The sequence below is a fragment of the Pan paniscus genome, chromosome 5 (assembly GCF_029289425.2).
Source record: "Pan paniscus chromosome 5, NHGRI_mPanPan1-v2.0_pri, whole genome shotgun sequence".
Classification (NCBI taxonomy): Eukaryota; Metazoa; Chordata; class Mammalia; order Primates; family Hominidae; genus Pan; species Pan paniscus.
Window position 1 is genome coordinate 151,124,954 of NC_073254.2, and position 20,613 is coordinate 151,145,566.

The following is a 20,613-nucleotide window of genomic DNA, read 5'->3' on the forward strand; positions in this document are numbered from 1 at the left end:
TTTGGTAGAGAAAAGATTTCACTATGTTGGCCAGGCTGGTCTTGAACTCCTTACCTCAAGTGATGCACCTGCCTCAACCTCCCAAAGTGCTGGGATTACAGGTGTGAGCCATCACACCTCGCCTCTTTCAAAATATTAAGATATATTGTACTGTTCTGTGAGTAACTGAACATGGAAAGTGAAACCACAGAGAAGGGGGAACTACTGTATAGAGAGTCTAAAGGGAATTGAGGACAAAGTCAGACTTCGTAACATAATTAGAGTTCTGGAAGAAGGAAAGAAAAAGATTATGGGGAAATAGACAATAATAAAATAGCAAATGGGTGCTTTTTCTAAACTTTTGAGAGATACCAGTTTTCAGAATCAGGAAGCCCAATGTTTTCAAGCAGAATAAGTAAAATAAATTCATGCTTAGATTGCTAAAACTATAAAGCTCCAAAGATAAAGAGATGATTTTTAACAATTGTCAGAGAGAAGAGAGATTATAACAGCATATAATTCAGGGCAGTAGTCGAAGTTAAAATTTTTGAAGGTCCTTGTGTTATTTGGAGAGAAGGTAAAGACATTAACTTTAGATTTTTTTAAGTATGCCTGTTAATTATTTAGGATAACTCCTTTAAAACAATCAACATAGAGAATATCACTTCCAAATTAGAAGAGGAGAAAAAATGGAATGAAGGGGTTGCAGGGGGGACGCAATCAATCCAAAATAAGTCAAATACATTGGAGAGGGGTCAACAAACAAGAGCCCAGTAATTGTGGAGAGTACACCAGAGGCCAGGGTTGAGGGATATAAAGTGCTAAGCCCTCCAGACAGCGGAATGAAGCCAATGATGCGTTTCTTCCTTTTGTCCGATTACATCGAGGTCTTGGGAGCAAACACTTTGAGATTCAACCCTGGGATCTATGAAAGTCACATTTCCACAGAGAAAATGAGGCAAATATTGATTAAGAAAAAAGAGAAGACTGGGCATGGTGGCTCACACCTGTAATCCCAGCACTTTGGGAGGCCGAGACGGGTGGATCACCTGAGATCAGGAGTTCGAGACCAGCCTGGCCAACATGGCAAAACTCTGTCTCTACTAAAACTATAAAAAATTAGCTAGGTGTGGTGCACACACTTGTAGTCCCAGCTACTCTGGAGGCCGAGACATGAGAATCCCTTGAACCCAGGAGGCAAAGGTTGCAGTGAGCCAAAATTGTGCCACTGCACTCCAGCCTGGGCAACAGAACCAGACTGTGTCTCAAAAAAAAAAAAAAAAAAAAAAAAAAAAAAAAGAAGTGTAGTTTCTTGAAGGCTTTGGTCAGGAAATTGCTAGAAAATCAATTAATTTTTTTAATTATCTGGAAATTTCCTGGATTTGCCACTTCACGTTTTTAGCACAGATGAAATGAGGCCTCGGTGTGTGAACATGGATCAGTCAATTCATCATTTATTTTGGAAAAAAAATCAAATCTGTCCCATGTGCTAAGCAAAGTGTTAGACTCCCTTAAAGTGTTAACTATCTCGTAAGAGAATTATTTATAATGAAAGCTAAAATATTTTAACCACCCCAAAAGAGGTAAAAATAAAGCAGAGGAAGTTTTCAGAGTAGAAAGTATCCTTATTTGGTTGGAAAGATCAGATGAAGGGGATATATGAGACGGTCATAAAAGGAAAGACTGAAACTTTTCCTTCAGGTGATACAGAAGGCATTTTAGGTGAAAGTATTATACACTACAATATAGTTGTTGGACATCGTTTTCAAAGATAGGGAACAAAAAATTATTAATTTGATCCATTTGAAAGATGTTAGAGATTAATTATCAATGAGAAAAAAAAAGTGTGTAGAAATGAATTGTGGCAGGCCTCAGATCCACAGCTGAAGGGCTCATACTTAATTTTACAGGAAACTGTAATATTATGAGAGGCCTGCCTCTAAAGCTTTTCACAGATAGAAATCTGGCTTTCAAAGTGATACCCTTAACCACTTCACCATGCTGCCCCTTGAACAAATGACGCCTATTTACAAGACACAGTGAGTTTTTGGGAATTTATTAGGCATTTGATAAATATTTGACCAATAGAAAAATGTCAGCACTGCTGATGATTTAGGAAACATCAAGTAAATAATAAACCCAGTGTAGTAAGGGCTTTGGGGAAGCAGATGCTTTTTATGCTACTTATTATTCTTAAAAAATACAATACAATAAAATAAATTAAAAAACCAAAAGTTTCAGGGCACTGATGGGGTCTACTTGGTAAGTGGAGCGCCTGAGGAAGCCTGTAGCTTCAATCATGTATGGTAACCGGGTGGCTGAGCACCAATCTGGGTTGTGAGGAAATACGGGAGAGGTATGCTGGGCCACATCCCAGCCTAACACATGTGAGATTCCTTTTAGGAACTAACCTCATTAGCTACAAGGGTCATGCAGAGGCAGCAAAGCCTGGTGCGATGAGCTCAGCCTTCACTCATTCATGAACACCATCACTCTTTTATTCAAATCTGTATATGGCTTTTTTGCTTTTTTTTTTTTTGAGACAGAGTCTCACTCTGTCGCCAGGCTGGAGGGCAGTGGCGTGATCTCGGTTCACTGCAACCTCCACCTCCCGGGTTCAACAATTCTCCTGCCTCAGCCTCCTGAGTAGCTGGGATTACAGGCATGTGCCACCATGCCAGGCAAATTTTTGTATTTTTAGTAGAGACGGGGTTTCACCATGTTGGCCAGGATGGTCTCGATCTCTGGATCTCATGATCCACCCACCTTGGCCTCCCAAAGTGCTGGGATTATAGGCATGAGCCACCGCGCCCAGCCAGCTTTTTTGTTTTAAAAGTTAAATCCATTCTAATTACCCAAGCAATGCATGAATTCATTATCCTTTTGAGAAACTAGGTTGTTATAAAGATACTCTCATTCAGCTACCAACCACTCCCCATTTCTGTCCCTTCCCCTCTTAATGGCTGTTATGTTTGTTATACTTCCATTTAGACTTTAACATTTTTACATACATATATGAACTCATTGGAAATAGTGTGTTTAATGCAAATGGTATATTGAATTGTTTAGCAATTTGTTTGCTTTGCTTAATGATGTTTTTGAGATCTGTGCATGTTAGTTAATGTAGATCAGTCCATCCTCTGTAATTGCTGTATAGATTGTCATCATATGACTACCATATTTTACCTACGCAAAAAAAAAAAAACCAACAAAAATAAACAAACAAAAAACCCCCAAAACCCCATAAAATGGAACATTCCTCTTAATTTGATAAATTTACTTTTGGTATATGGATCAAGAAAATGATACAAATGAAAGAGAAAAAAATCCGAGGATATTTGTAAGTGGATTCTACTGGAAATGCTCAAGATTTGGGGACTGGTTAAACAAATGATTGCATATTAACACAATAAGGCATTATAATATAATACAAATTATTATATATATAAAATACCTATTTGAGAGAGATATTTGAAAGATATTAATTAAAAGTGGCATAGTATTATACATGGTTTATATATATATAAATTATGTCTATAAAATTTACTGTTGCTCTGAAGTGATAAAAGAATGAAAAAAATCAGAGGACCTTGGGTAATTAATATTTTCTTTCTTTCTTTTTTTTTTTTTTTGAAATAGAGTCTTACTCTGTCACTTGGGCTGGAGTGCCGTGGCTCAACCATAGCTCACTGCAGCCTCCACCTCCCTGGGCTCAGGAGATTCTCCCACCTCAGCCTCCTAAGTAGCTGGGACTACAGGTGCACACCACCACGCCTGGCTAATTTTTGCACTTTTTGTAGAGATGGGATTTGTCATGTTGCCCAGGCTGGTCTTGAACCCCTGAGCTCAAGGGATCCACTTGCCTTTGCCCCTCAAAGTGCTAGGATTACAGGCATGAGCCACCATGCCTGCCTTGTAGCTAATACTTTATAGTAAAGGAATTTTTGCAGTTTGGTTGTCTATAATTATTTTGTCTTTCACTATATTACTAGATCAATCAATAGACAATGAAGATACTTGCCGTTTGAAACCACACAATATTTAGACAAAGAGCTTTTAGTTGGACCATGTATTCAAATAGATGACCATCTGTAAGGAAATATTTTACTGTGTAAGGGAAAATAGACTCAAATTTCCTCCCACTCTGATTCTATTTCTCTCTAGTACTCTTAAAGTTTTACTACTTTTTCCACTTCTTGTATCTTCTAATTCTTACAATATTCAAAGAAAACCTCATAGTGTAATTGTCAATTATACTCTAATTGGAATGCAAATAAGATTAGCATTGCCAGTTAAGGCTTGTGTGATGCCTGTTTTAAATATCAATTGCACAACTAAAAAACGAGGAATACTTATGCCAAATAAGCAATGAGATGACTAAGTTGAATAAGATGTAAAATCTGCTAGCCCAGATATGAATATCCTATTACTATAATCTATGTTAATATCTTCCTGAAAAAACAATTGTAACACACATTTTAGAATGAACAATGAGAAGTTTGAACATAAACTGCATCAATAATTTCTGGCACGTTAGGAAGATAATGAAACCAACAAATAGTAATATAGAGCCCTGATGACCCAGAAAGTGAAATTTGATATCGCTCTTAATATTTTCCTTTTAGTATTCAGAAAATCTTACCAGGGAATAACAACAACAAATCATCAATGAAGAATGGTCTATTGGAATGTATAATGATGGTTTATATGATGTATATGATACCAAAAATAGCAAAACACAGTTTCAAACTAAGAAATCTTGTGAAATAAACTATCAAAGAAGAAACTAATCCCTAGCACTAATCAAATTCAGGAAGCCTAATTAGAGCTGTTAAGCCTAATCTGCCAATCTGGCATTTGCTCAAAATGTGGTCAGGAACACTAACTACTTCAGTGTATAAAAATAGAGATTATCTCAAAATCCACAATATAAGACATCATTATCTTCTGAGTAAATAATACAAGCTAGAGTATACCTCATAATAAGTAAATGATCTCTTTTATTTTAACTGAAGAAAAAGAATCAATGTTCTGGATGTAAATGTCCTCAACAGTGTTTATTTCTTATTCTTGGCCAGAAAAGAAGAAATGCATTAAGTATGTAATAATTCAGGCAGCTGACAAAATGTAAAAAAAAAAAAATTCAGATTCTAATCGCAAAGATAGTGAAGGTCTTCCATCTGCAGCCCTCTAATTTTCTAACTTTATATACCCTCTCTTGGTGACCTCATCCACATCCATAGTTTCAATGATCACTTGTACACCTATAACTTCCAAATTGCCAAGAGTCCTTCCTCAGTGTCTTCCTCTCCTCCCAGCAAATGACTTCACTTATTTCCATCAAGCAAATTGACATCTTTAGAAAGTAGTTCCCTTAATCACGACCCATCCAAATACTTAGCAGGACCCATCTTTCCTTAACTTGCTTCCATCCTGTGTGAGATCACTGCCTTCATTTGAACAGACTCTATACCTCTCACCCCCATTATTCAGTTTTTTTTTTTTTTTTTTTTTTTTGACAGAATCTCACTTCATCACCCAGGCTGGTGTATAGTGGTGCGATCTCAGCTCACTGCAACCTCTACTTCCTGGGTTCAAGCAATTCTCCTGCCTCAGCCTCTCAAGCAGCCAGGACTACAGGTGCGTGCCACCATGCCTGGTGTAGTTTTTAGTAGAGACGGGGTTTCACCATGTTGGTCAGGCTGGTCTCGAACTCCCGACTTGGAATGATCCACCCGCCTCGGCCTCCCAAAGTGCTGGGATTATAGGCATGAGCCACCGCGCCCAGCCAGTTTTTTTCCTTTACTGTCTCTCTTTACTGGTTCCTTTTTAGCATTTAAATAGAATTTAGCTCAATGTCACTCCCACCTCTGAAGATCTAGTTAAAGGGACTCAAATTCTGATGGCATGTGAAAGTCTAGCCCCTCCCTAAGATTTCTGCCAATTCTTAGGGGTTTATAATCACAGGACTCTTTCAGCCTCTAGGCACAGGGGGTCCTCGTGTGTTCTGTGTTTCTCAGCCATCTCCTTGGTTTCCAGAACAAAATCATTCACAACTAAGAGTGGTGAACTTAATTATTGACTTTATTGAAGGTATCTGAGATCCAGAGAAGGATCCCACTCCTCAGCACACACTGTCCGCCATCTTGCTCACTCCGCTCTCACCCCTCTCTCCATTCTTCCACTCCTCATCCTCTTTGTTCTGGGCTTCTCTGGGAATACCCAATTCACTCTGCTTCTAATGTTCTGGCGTCAGCCAACTCTTTCTCTTTCTCCACATTATCAATTGCTGAGTTTCACTTACTATTGTCTTGCAAACTCTTAACTCTATCACTTTTATTTCATTTCTAGGCCAACACTGTTGTTTACATTTCTGTCCCTTATACTTGGATTATTGTAGTATGGCAGTGAACTAACTGGGCTTGGGGCTTTGATTCTCTGTCCCCTCCAATAAATCCTGCACAGACCTGAAAGATGTGTCTTTCCAGAGTTATCCTTCATCATGTCAGTTCCAAGGTCAGAGTTCTTGAACAAATTCCAATTCTGATGTAATAAAGTCCCATTTGCCTAGCCTGGCATTTAAGACTTTCCATAATCTGGTCCCAACCAAATTTTCCAGCCTTGTCTCCCAGTCCTCTGTCACTCAAACCAGCCAAACTGGTAGACCCACTCTCTTTAGCATCTACCTGCACAGTCCTGTCTTCACAACCCTGGAATGTGTTGTGCCCTTAATCCACTCATTTTCAAATCTGGTCTTAAATATTACCTCCCCTTCCAAGCCCTTCCTGGCTCTCTAACTGAGGGGTTTCCTGGGATATGGGACGTTCAGTGCTAAAACTGAACAGTCCTGGGCAAACCAGGACAGCTGGTCACTCTGCCTGTGATATATTCAGCAAGAGTCCTGAGGGAGAATAGGGAGGCAGTGCTTTCTCATGGTTGCCTACTGTGGAAATTCAAAATTTTTGTGGCAGAATTGGCCGCAGAAAACTCAAATGAGGGAAAAGGAAGGTGAATGAGAACACTTGTTCCACCTAATAATAGGCCCAGGCTGAGACCTTAATAAACTAACTGACTTCCTTTCTTTCATCCTTCCTTCCTTCCTTCCTTCCTTCCTTCCTTCCTTCCTTCCTTCCTTCCTTCCTTAGTTCCTTCCTTCCTTTCTTCTTTCCCTCCCTCCCTCCTTCCCTCCCTCTCTCTCTCTCTTTCTTCTTTCCTTCTTTCTTTTGAATTAAGAAGAGCAAGGATGAATAAAAAGATGCATTTCAAGTAAAGGAGTTTTTAATAAGGATCTAAGTGGGTGGGAAACGTACAGATCTTAGGAGCGAGAGGAAAATCTAGACAGGTAAACAACATTTTCCTTTTACTGTTACTTTGGAAATAACCAGAATCAGAGCTGGTCACTATTAGGAAAAATAAATGAACACCAAAAGTTGGGGCCAAACTTTCTGGAGGATTTTCATGCCAAGTTGAAACTCAAGATGAGTTATAAAAGTTTGGTACAACAACAGCCGATTAAGCAGTCAGGGAATTGTGTTAGAGATTTGTAACATGCACATGTTATATTGTTTGAGAACATTAAGATCTGTTATAGAAGAAAACTGAAATTAATGAACTAAGATGTGTTACACATAGATAACTGGTTAGTAAGTAAAGTATGTATGTATATGTTAAATGTAGATGCATGTTAAAAGGGATGGAATGATAAAGAAATGCCTAATAATCATGAGTCATTGCATATATATGAGGCCCCTGTGGCCAGATGTACTTGTCCTTGCATCCTTCCAATAGAGCAAGTGGCTTAGGCAGCCTTAAATATATGGAACCCTTTGTTCAAACCTGAATTCTGGTCCTTGTAACCACACCACCAGCAGGGAAGGCTAATGAAGCAGCAGAGGGAGACAAGATGGATGAATATGGAGTTCCTCAGGATTCAGGTAGTGTGGCCCATTCATGCCACGAACATCCAATCCTAAGTATATTAATGTATGCTGCTTGTTTCCCCCGTTTCTTGCTATGTGTTTTAAGTTGATTTAATAAACTGTTGATGTGAACAGTTTAATTTGGTCTTGAAGTCTTTCATTTCCATGATCTCTGTGATAGCTTGTCTGGCAGTGGACTTGGAGGCTATGTGGCATTAGGATAATTTTCTACATGACATGATTTTAGAAAAATGTTCTGTCTGCCATGAAGGTGTCCTCTCTCCAATTGGCATTGTGTTATTAAATACGTAGTCACTTTAATAAATAAGTTATATTTCTGGACAAATTTGAGGCTTGAGATCGTTTATAATAATTTATCTTGGTAAACACATTTATGGCTTATTTTTGGTTGCTCAGATTATTTACATGTGACAATACTGTAATTGAATATGCTGGCTGTCTTTTCTTTCTTGCTTACTTTTTTCTTTTTCTTTTTATTGAAAATAGGCAGGGTACCAAGAATTACTAATTACAATATTCCTTCATTTCATGGGTAATGCTTGAGGAATGAATTAGCGATGCAAATGTTGAGTCGATATCCACAAATGTAACAAGTTTATGATGCTAGAAGTAAATGTCCACAGGTATTATTAGATTTATGAGCAGGCAAAAACAACAGCCAAAAGGCCTTCAAACCTCCAAAATCTCCATCCTTGGCTTCCATTAGAGTTGACTCTTTAAGATTAGGTTCAATCTCTAGAAAGTTCATTAAATAACTAACTCAATAAACATTTATTTAGAAACTCCTGTATACTAGACTTTGGATGGAGACTATAAAATCCCTGCCCTCATGGAGAAGCAGGGGAAAGAAGCAGCATACATTAATATACTTAGAATTAAATGCTCGTGGCGTGAATGGGCCACACTACCTGAATCCTAGGGAACTCCATATTCATGCGTCTTGTCTCCCTCTGCTGCTCCATTAGCCTTCCCTGCTCATGGTGTGGTTACAAGGACCAGAACTGAGGTTTGAACGAAGAGAAATCGGAGTAATTTAATGGCTAAGTGGCTGCCTGCATATGTATATCAGGTGTACAGAGTGCTTTCCTGCCATTATTTTTGCCAAAATAATTCACTGGGACTTAGTACATGAGCATAGTTTAGTTTGTGAGATTGACTGATGAAAAGTATGACCTGAGAAAAAGAGACAGGGCAGGTAGATTTGTGGGGAAAATAGACCTGGAAGTTCTTTTGTTTCATTTTGCTTTGTTTTTTTTTGTTTTTTGAGACAGAGTCTGGCTCTGTCTCCCAGGCTGGAGTGCAGTGGCGCGATCTCGGCTCACTGTAACCTCTGCCTCCTGGATGCAAGCGATTTTCCTGCCTTAGCCTCCTGAGTAGCTGGGATTACAGGCATGTGCTACCATGACCAGTTAATTTTTTTGTATTTTTAGTAGAGATGTTGGCCAGGCTGGTCTCTAACTCCTGCCCTCAAGTCATCTGCCCACCTTGGCCTCCCAAAGTGCTGGGATTACATGCCTAAGCCACTGCATCTGGTCCCAGACCTTGAAGTTCTTGACCATAGGTTGTATGTCATGATGGCACTTGGACATTTGATTTCTTTAGAGAAAAAGTCCCTATCTCATAAGATACAACCAAATAAGTTCAGAAGTAAAGAAGTAGAAGCCACTATAAACAATCCATAGAGGAAAGGAAACATTTAAATGAAAGGGAATGAAAGGAAAACATTTAAATCATTAGAGCAAAGAAATAAAACCACTAAGGAAAATTAATACATAAGACTACATACAAATTTTCAAATTCTGCACATTATAAACTTCTATATACGAATTAAAATACAAATAACAAACTAGGGGAAATGTTTTCAGTATATATGACAAAGTATTTAAAGTAATAGATTTTCATTCTACCAGAAAGACATGCACACATATATATTCATTGCAGCACTATTCACAATAGCAAAGACATAGAATCACCCTAAATGCCCATCAACAGTAGACTGCATAAAGAAAATATAGTACCTATACACCATGGAATACTATGCAACCATAATAAAGAATGAAATCATGTCCTTTGCAGGAATATGGATGGAGCTGGAGGCCATTATCCTTAGCAAACTAACACAGGAACAGAAAACCAAATACTGCATGTTCTCACTTGTAAGTGGGAGCTAAATAATGAGAACAAGTGGACACAAAGAAGGAAACAACAGACACTGGGGACTATTTGAGTGTGGAGGGTGGACGCAGGGAGAGGATCAGAAAAAGTAACTAGCCTCCTATCAAGGTGGCAAAATTATATGTACACCAAACTCCCGTGACATGCGTTTACCTATATAAAAACCTGCACATGTACCCCTGAACCTAAAACAAAAGTTAAAAATATAATAAAATAATGGATTTTATAAAGTAGTAGAAAAAGATAAACGATTTAGAAGAAAAATAAGCAGAAGCTCTTTATAAAGACAGGTGTGCAAGTGGTTATGAAACACATGAAATAATATGCAGATTTATTAATAATAAAAGAAATAAGAGGTAAAATAACAGCCATTTGAACATTGTAAATAGAAAATGAGGGTTAGTGGGATGGATAATAAACTTTCATGAACTGCTTATAAGCATATAGATTTGCATGAAGTTTTTGGTGGATAATTTGGCAACACATTTCAAAAGGCTTGTAATAATTTAGAATCTATTACCTATCACACCTCCTTCTGGGAATTTATTTTAAATAAATAATTTAAGGCTGGGTGTGGTGGCTCACATCTGTAAATCCCAGAGCTTTGGGAGGCCAAGGCAGGCGGATCCCCTGAGGTCAGAAGTTTGAGATCAGCCTAGCTAACATGGCGAAACCCCATCTCTACTAAAAATACAAAATTAGCCAGGCGTGGTGGCGTGTGCCTGTAATCCCAGCTACTCAGGAGGCTGAGGCAGGAGACTCATTTGAACCCAGGAGATGGAGGTTGCAGTGAGCTGAGATCATGCCATTGCACTCCAACCTGGGCAAAAAGAGTGAAACTCCATCTCAAAAAAAAAAAAAAAAAAAAAGGAAATAATTAAAAAATTTAAACTAATTACAGAAAAATGTACTTATCATAGAATTATTTTTAACACAGAAAAACTGAGATGAATTTAAATGAGGTTGAACAATGACATTGGCAATTGGTCAAATACATTATGATATATTTATATAAGGATATAATATGCATGATTGAGCTGGGTGCGGTGGCTCACGCCTGTAATCCCAGCACTTTGGGAGGCCGAGGTGGGTGGATCACTTGAGGTCAGGAGTTCGGGACCAGCCTAGCCAACATGGTGAAATTTGGTCTCTACTAAAAATACAAAAATTAGCCAGGTGTGGTGTCAGGCGACTGTAGTCCCAGCTACCAGGGAGGCTGAGGCAGGAGAATTGCTTGAACCCGAGAGGCGGAAGTTGCAGTGAGCCAAGATCATGCCACTGCACTCTAGCCTGGGTGACAGAGCAAGACTCTGTCAAAAAAAAAAAAAAAAAATGCATGATTGAAAGAATAATATAAAATATAGAAGAATGCTTAATGACATGAGAAATTAGTCACAATATCTTGTAAAAGACAAAAGTAGCTTATGATGCCATAATGTGACATGATTTCATTTTTATAAAATATATGCTGCAGGAGTATGTGTTTATATGTGTATGTATATCTATGTCTAAAAAGATACAATTATAGATAATTTTACATTTTATTCCATAAGTTTTTCTGAATTTAAAAATATCATAAAACAACATGTTACTTACATAAAATTTTAGATTTGTAGTTAGAAATATTTAAAATAATTTAAAATGTTGCATTCTGTTATTAACCAGGCCCTTCAACTGTGTCTGACTACTGAAATAAGTCTATTATTAAATAGGTGTAGTGCTTTCTTAAAAATATTATACTCAAACATTAATTGAAAAGCTTACATGTTAAACACATATTCTTCTTCCAGCAAAATGAAATGTCACCCCGAGTTACCTTGGGTCACCAAGGGTCCCAGTTAGCTTTGTACTGATATTTGGCCATGTCTTGTAGAACTGCATGATGTCATCCTTTTTTGTAACCATTTGCAACTGTAGTTTCTATGGGGACCAAGGAACATCCTAGGGCAAGAATTAAAACAGAGTCAATTGTTTTGGTAGAAATTCACTGGGTCAGGACCGTATCACAAAAGAGAAATGAGGGACCTGAAGAGAGAACTCACCATAAAGAAAGGAGTCGGGCAGGGTGAATGAGTCAATTTAGTAGTAGTTCCTGAAAGTCAGAAATGGGTCATGTTTCAGGAACAGTGTGGCAATCTGAACCTGAACACTTCCCATCCAATTATTTCATCAATCATTGTACCTTGCCCTCTGGGGGAAATGGGGCAGTGTCTGTAAAGAAACTTGCTGTATCTCAAGGAATTCTGTAGTTCTTATAGGTCCCAAAAATCTTCTGTGATGCAGCTCAATCTGCTCTACTCTTAGCAGAGTGTAATGTGTAGGGAGAAGTTGTTCTTTTCTCTTTTTTTGAGATGGAGTTTCACTCTTGTTGCCCAGGCACAATCTTGGCTCACTGCACCTCTGCAACCTCTGCCTCCTGAGTTCAAGCGATTCTCTGCTCCAGCCTCCTGAGTAGCTGGAATTACAGGCATGTGCCACCACGCCTGGCTAATTTTGTATCGTTAGTAGAGACAGGGTTTTGCCATGTTGGTCAGGCTGGTATCAAACTCCTGACCTCAGGTGGTCCACCCGCTTCGGCCTTCCAAAGTGCTGGGATTACAAGCGTGAGCCACTGTGCCCAGCTGACCTTGTTCTTTTCATTTGCAAGAGATGTCACCATGAAGACTGGGAGAATCCACTGTGGCCAGGTGAATTAGCAGGCAGCTGATGTGCGCGAGGGCAGAGGACTTTCCGGAGTCAAGATTGGACAAATGGAACTCAGTGAAGCAAGGGCTGGGAACAGGTGGTAGCTTAGAATGATTCATTAGATTAGTTTTGCCAGACACCACTTGGAAACCCAAAAGTATTTTGGAGGAATTTCACAAAGGACTGGCGTCTTGGCATGAGTTGGTAGGTTCATTTAGCTATTAAGATTTAGATGTTAATGTTATACTTGCAGTTGGCTTTGCAGGGAAAAAAAGAAAAAATTGAAATTAAAAAATTTTTAAAAAAGAAAAAACATTTAGATGTTAAAGTTAGTGTTGGCTAATTTTTAGCCTTAAGCTGGAGAAGCTTGTTCAGGCGTGAGCAGGTATATGCAAACCTATCCTGAAGGGTTGTGGGAGCTGAGAGGCTGAAGAAAGTGACTGACAAATCCAGTTTTTCAGAAAGAAATACTTAACAGGGTCTTATGAACCAAAGTGACTCTCCAGAGGCCATGAGATGACACATCCTCGCATCCACCCTCCAGAAAGTATTCTAAGACTTGGGCAGTTGGTCCCATCTCAAACTTATGACCACTGGGGAGGTTAGATAAGCATCTTTATGAGGGGTTGTCTATGCTAGATGCTTGGTTTAAAAACCTTGCTGCAGAACACCTTTGCATGCGGGAGCCAGACATTGATCTTCATGGAGGTTTTGCTTCAAGATGGCGCCACTCTTGCCACGCAACAGGCTGTTTGCCGATAAAACTTTAGGACATTAAGATTACCCGTGATATTGTTTCTCTTTCTTTCTTTCTTTTTGTTTTTGAAATTTATCTGGGAGTGCTGCTTTATTTTTTGACAAATCTGAGTACTTAATAGATCTGGATGCTTATAAAAGTTTTATTCATTCATTGAATGTCTATTCATTGAGCAATCTCTATGCATTTGGGAATACGAAGACTTTAAAACATAGTCTTTGCCTTCTAGTGGCGTAAAGTCTAATGTATGAAACAGAAAAATGTGGCAAAAGGGATGGTCAGAGCGGGCACAAGGAGTATTAAAGCCCTCAGGTGGAGTACCTAACCCAAGTAGAAGGGTGGGGTCAGGGACTGTTCCCCAAAGGAGGTCACTGACAGTTCCTACTGATCTTGACCATAGCTGCGGTCCCCTGTGACAGCAGTAGGACAGTTCAATGTACTGATGTGGGAAACAAACTCTAATACCTGCTAAATGGTGCTGAGAATGAGTTAAGGTTAGAGATAATCGGCAAACTGACATAGAGGCTTAAAAATCTTAAAAATCCCTATAGGATGTTTGGTTATTGACAGAACCAGTAAATATTGAAAATCAATTAAATAGATAAATTCGGCCAGGCGCGGTGGGTCACAACTGTAATCCCAGCACTTTGGGAGGCCGAGGCGGGCGCATCATGAGGTCAGGAGATCGAGACCATCTTGGCTAACATAGTGAAACCCCGTCTCTACTAAAAAATACAAAAAATTAACCGGGCGTGGTGGCGGGCGCCTGTGGTCCCATCTACTTGGGAAGTAGAGCAGGGAGAATGGCGGGAACCCGGGAGGCGGAGCTTGCAGTGAGCCGAGATTGCGCCACCGCACTCCAGCCTGGGCGACAGAGCGAGACTCCGTCTCAGAAAAAAAAAAAAAAAAAAAAAAAGATGAATTCATAGGTATTAATTTGTTTTATGAAAGCAAAAAAGAACCAGGTTGCCCAATGCTTTAACGAAGGTCCACCTGCAGCATGACTCATGAGGGCATGGATCCTCTGGTCCACACTTCCCTCTCCCTCCGTATGTTCTGCCCATTCCTCCCTGACTATTAGTACACAGCCCTTTTCTCCCCAGAGGACAATATACACTGGCACAGTGCCAAAACAACTGGATTGGAAGGGTTTAGTTTTAAGCTACCACACTGTTCCTGGACCACAACACCCCACCGAGATTTTGAAAAGCCTGAGCCAATTATTTTCTAGAATGTCACACATTCTGGATTGGTCTGATTCTTTCCTCATCATGTTATTTTACTTGTACCTCTATCTCCTGCATTTCTGGAAATCTGAAAATTATATTTAAAGCCTTAGCAGCTTCAGGTGAAATATTTATGGCAAGACTACCTTGCAGTGATGATATAGCTTTCACAGGAGCTTTCACAGATTGTCCACCATTAATGATGCTGAGTTTAATCACGATAAAGGTGGTGACAACCAGGTTTATTTACATGGAGTAAAAATATGTTCTCTCCTGAGAAATTACCAAGTATTTTGTGGGGGGTAGTATTTTGGCAACTTATAAATATTTTGGTCCACATTAACCTTTCATGTAATGGTTTTAGAATATATTGATGATCTTTGCATCAATCAGTTATCAGTTGTGGTGGCAAAATGGTAATTTTCCAATTATTTTAAGTCTTCTATATTTATTATTGAAAATTCTTCTGTGCAAAGCAGCTTTCCCATACTACTACTTCTAAAAAGTCACGGTAAATCTTTCTTTCCCTTTAATTTTTAGAGTAAGGAGACTAAGGAATTGCGTACTTGTCACCTTTAATGGTGGCCTACTAGTTTTTCTTCCTCATTTTTTGAGTATTATTATGGGTATATAGATTTTGTATTCAGTATGTTACAATAATTACAGGTGTTATCCTTTTATGATGTCAGATTATCTCCCATTTGCTCAAAGAAAGCTGTTTCTCGCTAGTCCTTGTGTTTTTTGATAGTCCCCATTTGTCTTTGCTTTTTGGCACAAGAAGATGTCCAAGGTTCACCTTGTACTTCCCTTTCTCCCTGTCATTTCTAAGAGAAGCTCTGTGAAAAATTCCTTTTTCAGACTTGGGTAATTAAAATGTTCCTCCACATGGTAGGTGTTGATAAGAGTCTATATTCATAATACTGGTGGTGAAAAATATGTGGCATTTGGGCTGTTACCTCTGCTTAGGTAAGAGAATGAAACTTCCATATATCTCTTGGTACACACCACAGGGGAAGAAAAATCTTTCTCCTGCCCATTTAGTTCACTAGGTTGGACTGTGTAAATTAAATTGACAAAAGACAGATTAAGACGAGAAAAGGATTATTACACATGCACATAGATGCTTCACAGGAAAGAACTAAAAGCCCGAAGAGGCAGTTAGAACTGGGGGCTTCTATACCATTTTAACGATGATAAAGTGTGGAGAGGCTAGACAAAGGAAAAGGGGGCTTAGCCTTTCTGCAGTATGGGAAGGTTACTAGAAAATGTATGGGTTTGTTATGCAGGTAAGACTCATTCTCCTCTTTCTGGTATGGGTGAGTGGTAAAGCTTTGTTGTTTCTTTGTTTGTTTGTTTGAGACAGGATCTGGCTCTGTTGTCCACACTGGAGTGCAATGGCATCATCTCAGCTCACTGCAACCTCCACCTCTTGGGCTCCAGCGATCCTCCCACCTCAGCCTCTGGAGTAGCTGGGATTACAGGCATGGGTCACCACGTCTGGTTAATTTTTGTATTTTTGGTAGAGACAGGGTTTTGCTATGTTGCCCAGGCTGGTTTCAAACTCCTGGACTCAAGTGATCCACTCGCCTTGACCTCCTGAAGTGTTGGGGTTACAAGCGTGAGCCACTGGGCCCGGCCTGGTAAAGCTTTAAAAATAAAAATTTAAGTCACCTTTACGAAGGGAAATTTATGTCCTGCTTTTAGGCAGAAAGGGGGAGGTCAAAGTTGTTCCTGAGTCTTTAGTTTCTGAACTGTTTTAAGCTCAAGAATAATCCTTATGCTGAAGTGGCATATTTGGGGTGGCATATTCTCATCCTCTTCACTATGAATGTGGACCACATTTTTGCAGCTTTTATTTCTGCAGTTACTTATGTTTCTTTCTCTGCTATTATATGATCAGCTCCATAAGTAAAAGACCTGTCTTACCTGCACATCCTCAGCACAGAGCTCAAGCATTAAATAAATATTAGGGGAACTGGTTGTACTTTCCTACCAGCCCATAAATGGGCATCAGAAACTCAACGTGTTAGAATTATTTGAAAATCAGAGTAACTAGTTTGCCGACTTCTAGTGTGCAGCCTTTACGCCAGCTGTTGTGGCTGTGTAGGGGTCTTCTTTTCTTCCATCCCTATTCTACGATGCATTCAACATAAGCGAAGTGTTATTATTCACGAAAGGCGCTAATTTGTGGACGGATGCACCTAATGTTCTTAACCCCTGGTTTCTTCGCACTAAAACCAATCCCAGTAGCATTCCGTTTCAAGTGAAAGGTTTTTATTTTTTTAAACTAAGTAAATTTCTTTTTCTCCCAATTTACTCACTGCAGTACCTTATACTACAAGAACCAGCAACTGGCTTCCTCTTAATGTCTAAATATAATATCATTGTTAAAAATTAGAGACTTTGTCACAATTTGCATTTTTTAAAAGTAAGGTAAATAAAGTATCTCATTATACAGAAGTACAAGGTCTCGTTCTTGTACATTTCGCTCTTCCCAAATATTCTGCAATCAGAACCCTGATTGCAAAACTAAGCACATGGATTCTCAAAAGACACCAGGCCAGAGAATTCTTTCATCCTAGTCCCAATCTCGCCCTTGAAAGCGTGGGACGGGAAAGGCTGCGCCACGGTTAATAAATGAGGGCTGCCAAAGGCCGTCGGAGGCCGCGGGGCTCGGCAGGCAGGCGAAGACCCAGCGTCGCATTGCAGAGTCGAGACGACCTGGGCTGCCGTGACGCCGCAGTCGCCGGCCCTAGTTTCCCCCGCCCTGCTCGAGCCCGTCCGCGCCTCTCGCCCGAATCCGGGTACCACCGGCGACTCGGGTCGGCCCCTTCCGGCTTGTTCCGGCGTCCGGCCTGGCATGCGGGTGCTGCGGCTGCTGCGGCTGCTGCGGCTGCTGCCGCTGCCGCTGCCGCGGGGGCTGCGGCTTGGGAAGCTCCGCGCTTCCGCAGGCCTGGCCTCCGCGGCCCGGGCCCCCGCAGCCTGTCGCTGGACCCCGCCCCGGCCCAGCGCACCGCCCTCAGGCCCCGAGCCCCGCCCTGGCCTCCGCCTCGGCCTCGCCTCCAGCCCCGGGACGCGGCCCGCCACCGCCGCTGCCGCCAGCCCAGACGCGCCGCCCGCATGCGCCGCGACCATGGAGCGCCCCGAAGCGGGTGAGACCGGGCTGTCCAGCGGGCCGGGGCGGGGGCGACAGGAGCCGCGGGGGCCTGGGCCTGCTCTGCGCTCGAACTTTGGGAGGGCCTGACCCGCGCCGGCCCTTCTCCGAGTCTCCCTCCTTCCCAAAAGGACTCAGGGTAGCACCGAGAAGCCCGGTGCAACCGGGGTGTACATCAGTGCTGCCTGTAGCGAAGCGTTTTAATGCACGCATTGTGGGTCCAACAGGAGGCGGGGGTATGAGCCCATCCCCGAGTTTCACTTTTCTTTCTCCCTTTCTCATCCTGTGACCCTTTGCACAAAGTTCATGCCAGTACACATTCCTTCCGACGGTGTTGATGTGGGTAAATGTAAACAAAACCTAGTAAAATCTCGATTTTATCTTATATCACAAATATTAAGCACCCGAACCACCATACTGTCTCATTTAGGATTTTCTGCCAGGTTTGGACATGACCGCTTTTAAAACTGGCGCCAAGTCTACACTAGCGCCCGGAATGAATTTCCAGTTTAGGTCAGCGTTTGTTGTGAACTGAACTTTGTGAGTAGAGCGAGTTAGGGGTGGACTTTCGGTAAAAGGGTCCGCAAACCAATTAGAGAAAAGGTGCTCCTCTGCAAGAGTTTCACAGGATAAACTCATAGAAGAGTATAAAAAGCATAAAAACGTTAAAGTGTGCTATATAAATAGCAGTTAATCGTGTGAATATGTTGACAATTGTTAAGTGAATGATGACAGTGAGTTTTTGCATTTAGGAAATGCATGGGAATGGAAATTGTTAAGGAGAAAAGAGCCATACTCCAGTTCCTTGTTTAAGTGCCGTGGCTTTGCAATTCAGGATCCTGTTAGCATATCTGTATATTTTCCTTACTCATAAAGTTTAAGATGTTTGTGGAGGTTACTTCCTCCTTTCATCCATTTTCGGACACTATTAACTTGTTTTGTCCATTTCTCCCTAATAATTTGGATTTTACTTTTGTTCCCTTTTTATGAGGAGGAAAGGAAAGCCTGGAGGTCAAGTAACTTGTTGATTTCTACGCAGCTGTCAACATTTACTAACGTGTAAGATGCTAATACTATTTTTAGTAGCTAAGCCAGGACTAGAATGGATGCCCTTGGCCCTTTCCAGTTGTTCTTAGGAATAAACTTATGTATGTACTTATGTATGTATGTATATATGTATATATGTATTTAGAGACAGGGTCTTCCTCTGTTGGCTCAGGTGGAAGTGCACTGGCGCGATCATGGCTCACTGCAGCCTAGATCGGCTGGGATCATGCCAACCTCCTGTTTCAGCCTCCCCAAGTAGCGGGGACTACAGGTCTGTGCCAACATGCCTGACTAATTTTTGTATTTTTTTTTTTGTAGAGACGGGGTCTTGCCATGTCACCAAGGCTTGAACTCCTGGGCTCAAGCAGTCCTTCTCTGAGTGCTGGGATTACAGGTGTGAGCCAACTTGCTCAGCTGGGATAAATTTACTATTTACCTAGTAGAGTGATGAGAGACTTACTTCACAAAATTGAGTAGTCATTTATTATCCAGATAGGAAACCTGCATTTTGTGTGACAGTGGGAGAACTCTCCATACCCTTTTCTCTCTCTCTTTTTTTTTTTTAGAGACAGAGTCTCGCTCTGTCGCCCAGGCTGGAGTGCAGTGGCACAATCTCGGCTCACTGCAACTTCCGCCTCCCAGCTTCAAGCGATTCCCCTGCCTCAGCCTCCCGAGTAGCTGGGACTATAGGTGTGTGCCACCACGCCTGGCTAATTTTTTGTATTTTTAGTAGAGATGGGGTTTCACCGTGTTAGTGAGGATGGTCTCTATCTCCTGACTTCGTGATCTACCTGCCTCGGCCTCCCAAAGTGCTGGGATTACAGGTGTGAGCCACCTCACCCGGCCCGCCCTGTTGGCCTGTTTTTGATGAAGGCATTTGCTTCACCTGTATTTGAATATTTGCATATATTTAAAGGTATGGTTTTATAATATACTTAAAATGTATGTATTGTTTTTCTTAGGTAATATTCAATTTTGAAACGTTTGAATAGCAGAAATGAGAAACATGAATATATTCAATATAGTTGTCAGCATTTACAAGCAGTTTATACTGTTTAGCCTTTGGCCACATAATTGTAAATCATAGAGCATATGCAATTTTATATCTCCTTTCTAAAAACTTGGCATTTGTTGTTAGCTTTTTTCTGTCATTGCATTCTTCATAGTCATTGTTCGTAGTTGTCATTGTCACGAGCTTGCTTCGTTTAACCATTTCCCTATTTTTTTCATTGTTTCTATTTCATTGTACCCAGTCACCATCCATGTTCCCCCCACCCATTCCACCACCCTCCCCAGCCTCTGGTAACCATTCTTCTATTCTCTATCTCCATGAGTTCAAATGTTTCAATTTTAGTTCCCACAAATAAGTGAGAACATAGAAAGTTTGTTTTTCTATGCCTGGCTTATTTCACTTAACGTAAGGATCTCCAGTTCCATCCATGTTGCAGATGACAGGATCTTATTCTTTTGTATGGCTGAATAGTACTCCATTGTATATATGTACCATATTTCCTTTTTCCATTGGATAACCTTAGTTATCCAACACTTAAATTGCTTCCAAATCTTGGCTATTGTACCATTTCCTTGTTATTAGGCATTTAAGTTTTGTTCCACTTTTCCTTTTTTGTTTAAAGAAAGCTGTGGTGAATC

The 20,613-nt window shown here is 40.6% G+C and overlaps 1 protein-coding gene and 1 long non-coding RNA gene across 8 annotated transcripts in view; one reads left to right on the forward strand and one right to left on the reverse strand.

Moving 5' to 3' along the window:
- The window catches only part of LOC117980704 (uncharacterized), a 37,934-nt gene extending 22,565 nt beyond the window's left edge, over window positions 1–15,369 (reverse strand). Inside the window, exons 1-2 of the long non-coding RNA XR_008625776.2 lie at window positions 12,137–15,369; window positions 11,911–12,035 (exon numbers count right to left, since the gene is read on the reverse strand). This is a non-coding gene — a long non-coding RNA (uncharacterized LOC117980704). The remainder of the gene's footprint in view (window positions 1–11,910; window positions 12,036–12,136) is intronic.
- A 485-nt stretch (window positions 15,370–15,854) lies between these two features.
- The window catches only part of AKAP7 (A-kinase anchoring protein 7), a 149,166-nt gene continuing 144,407 nt past the window's right edge, over window positions 15,855–20,613 (forward strand). For 3 of the 7 annotated variants that reach the window (XM_003827654.6, XM_008953005.5, XM_057302593.2), the window contains exon 1: window positions 16,124–17,914. In XM_003827654.6, the coding sequence (XP_003827702.4) occupies window positions 17,623–17,914 (292 nt within the window). In that variant the 5' untranslated portion in view covers window positions 16,124–17,622. Of the gene's footprint in view, window positions 17,915–19,014; window positions 19,358–20,613 lie in introns of those variants that run through there. The other 4 variants (XR_010112516.1, XM_063605462.1, XM_063605464.1 and 1 more) reach the window with 4 other exon arrangements.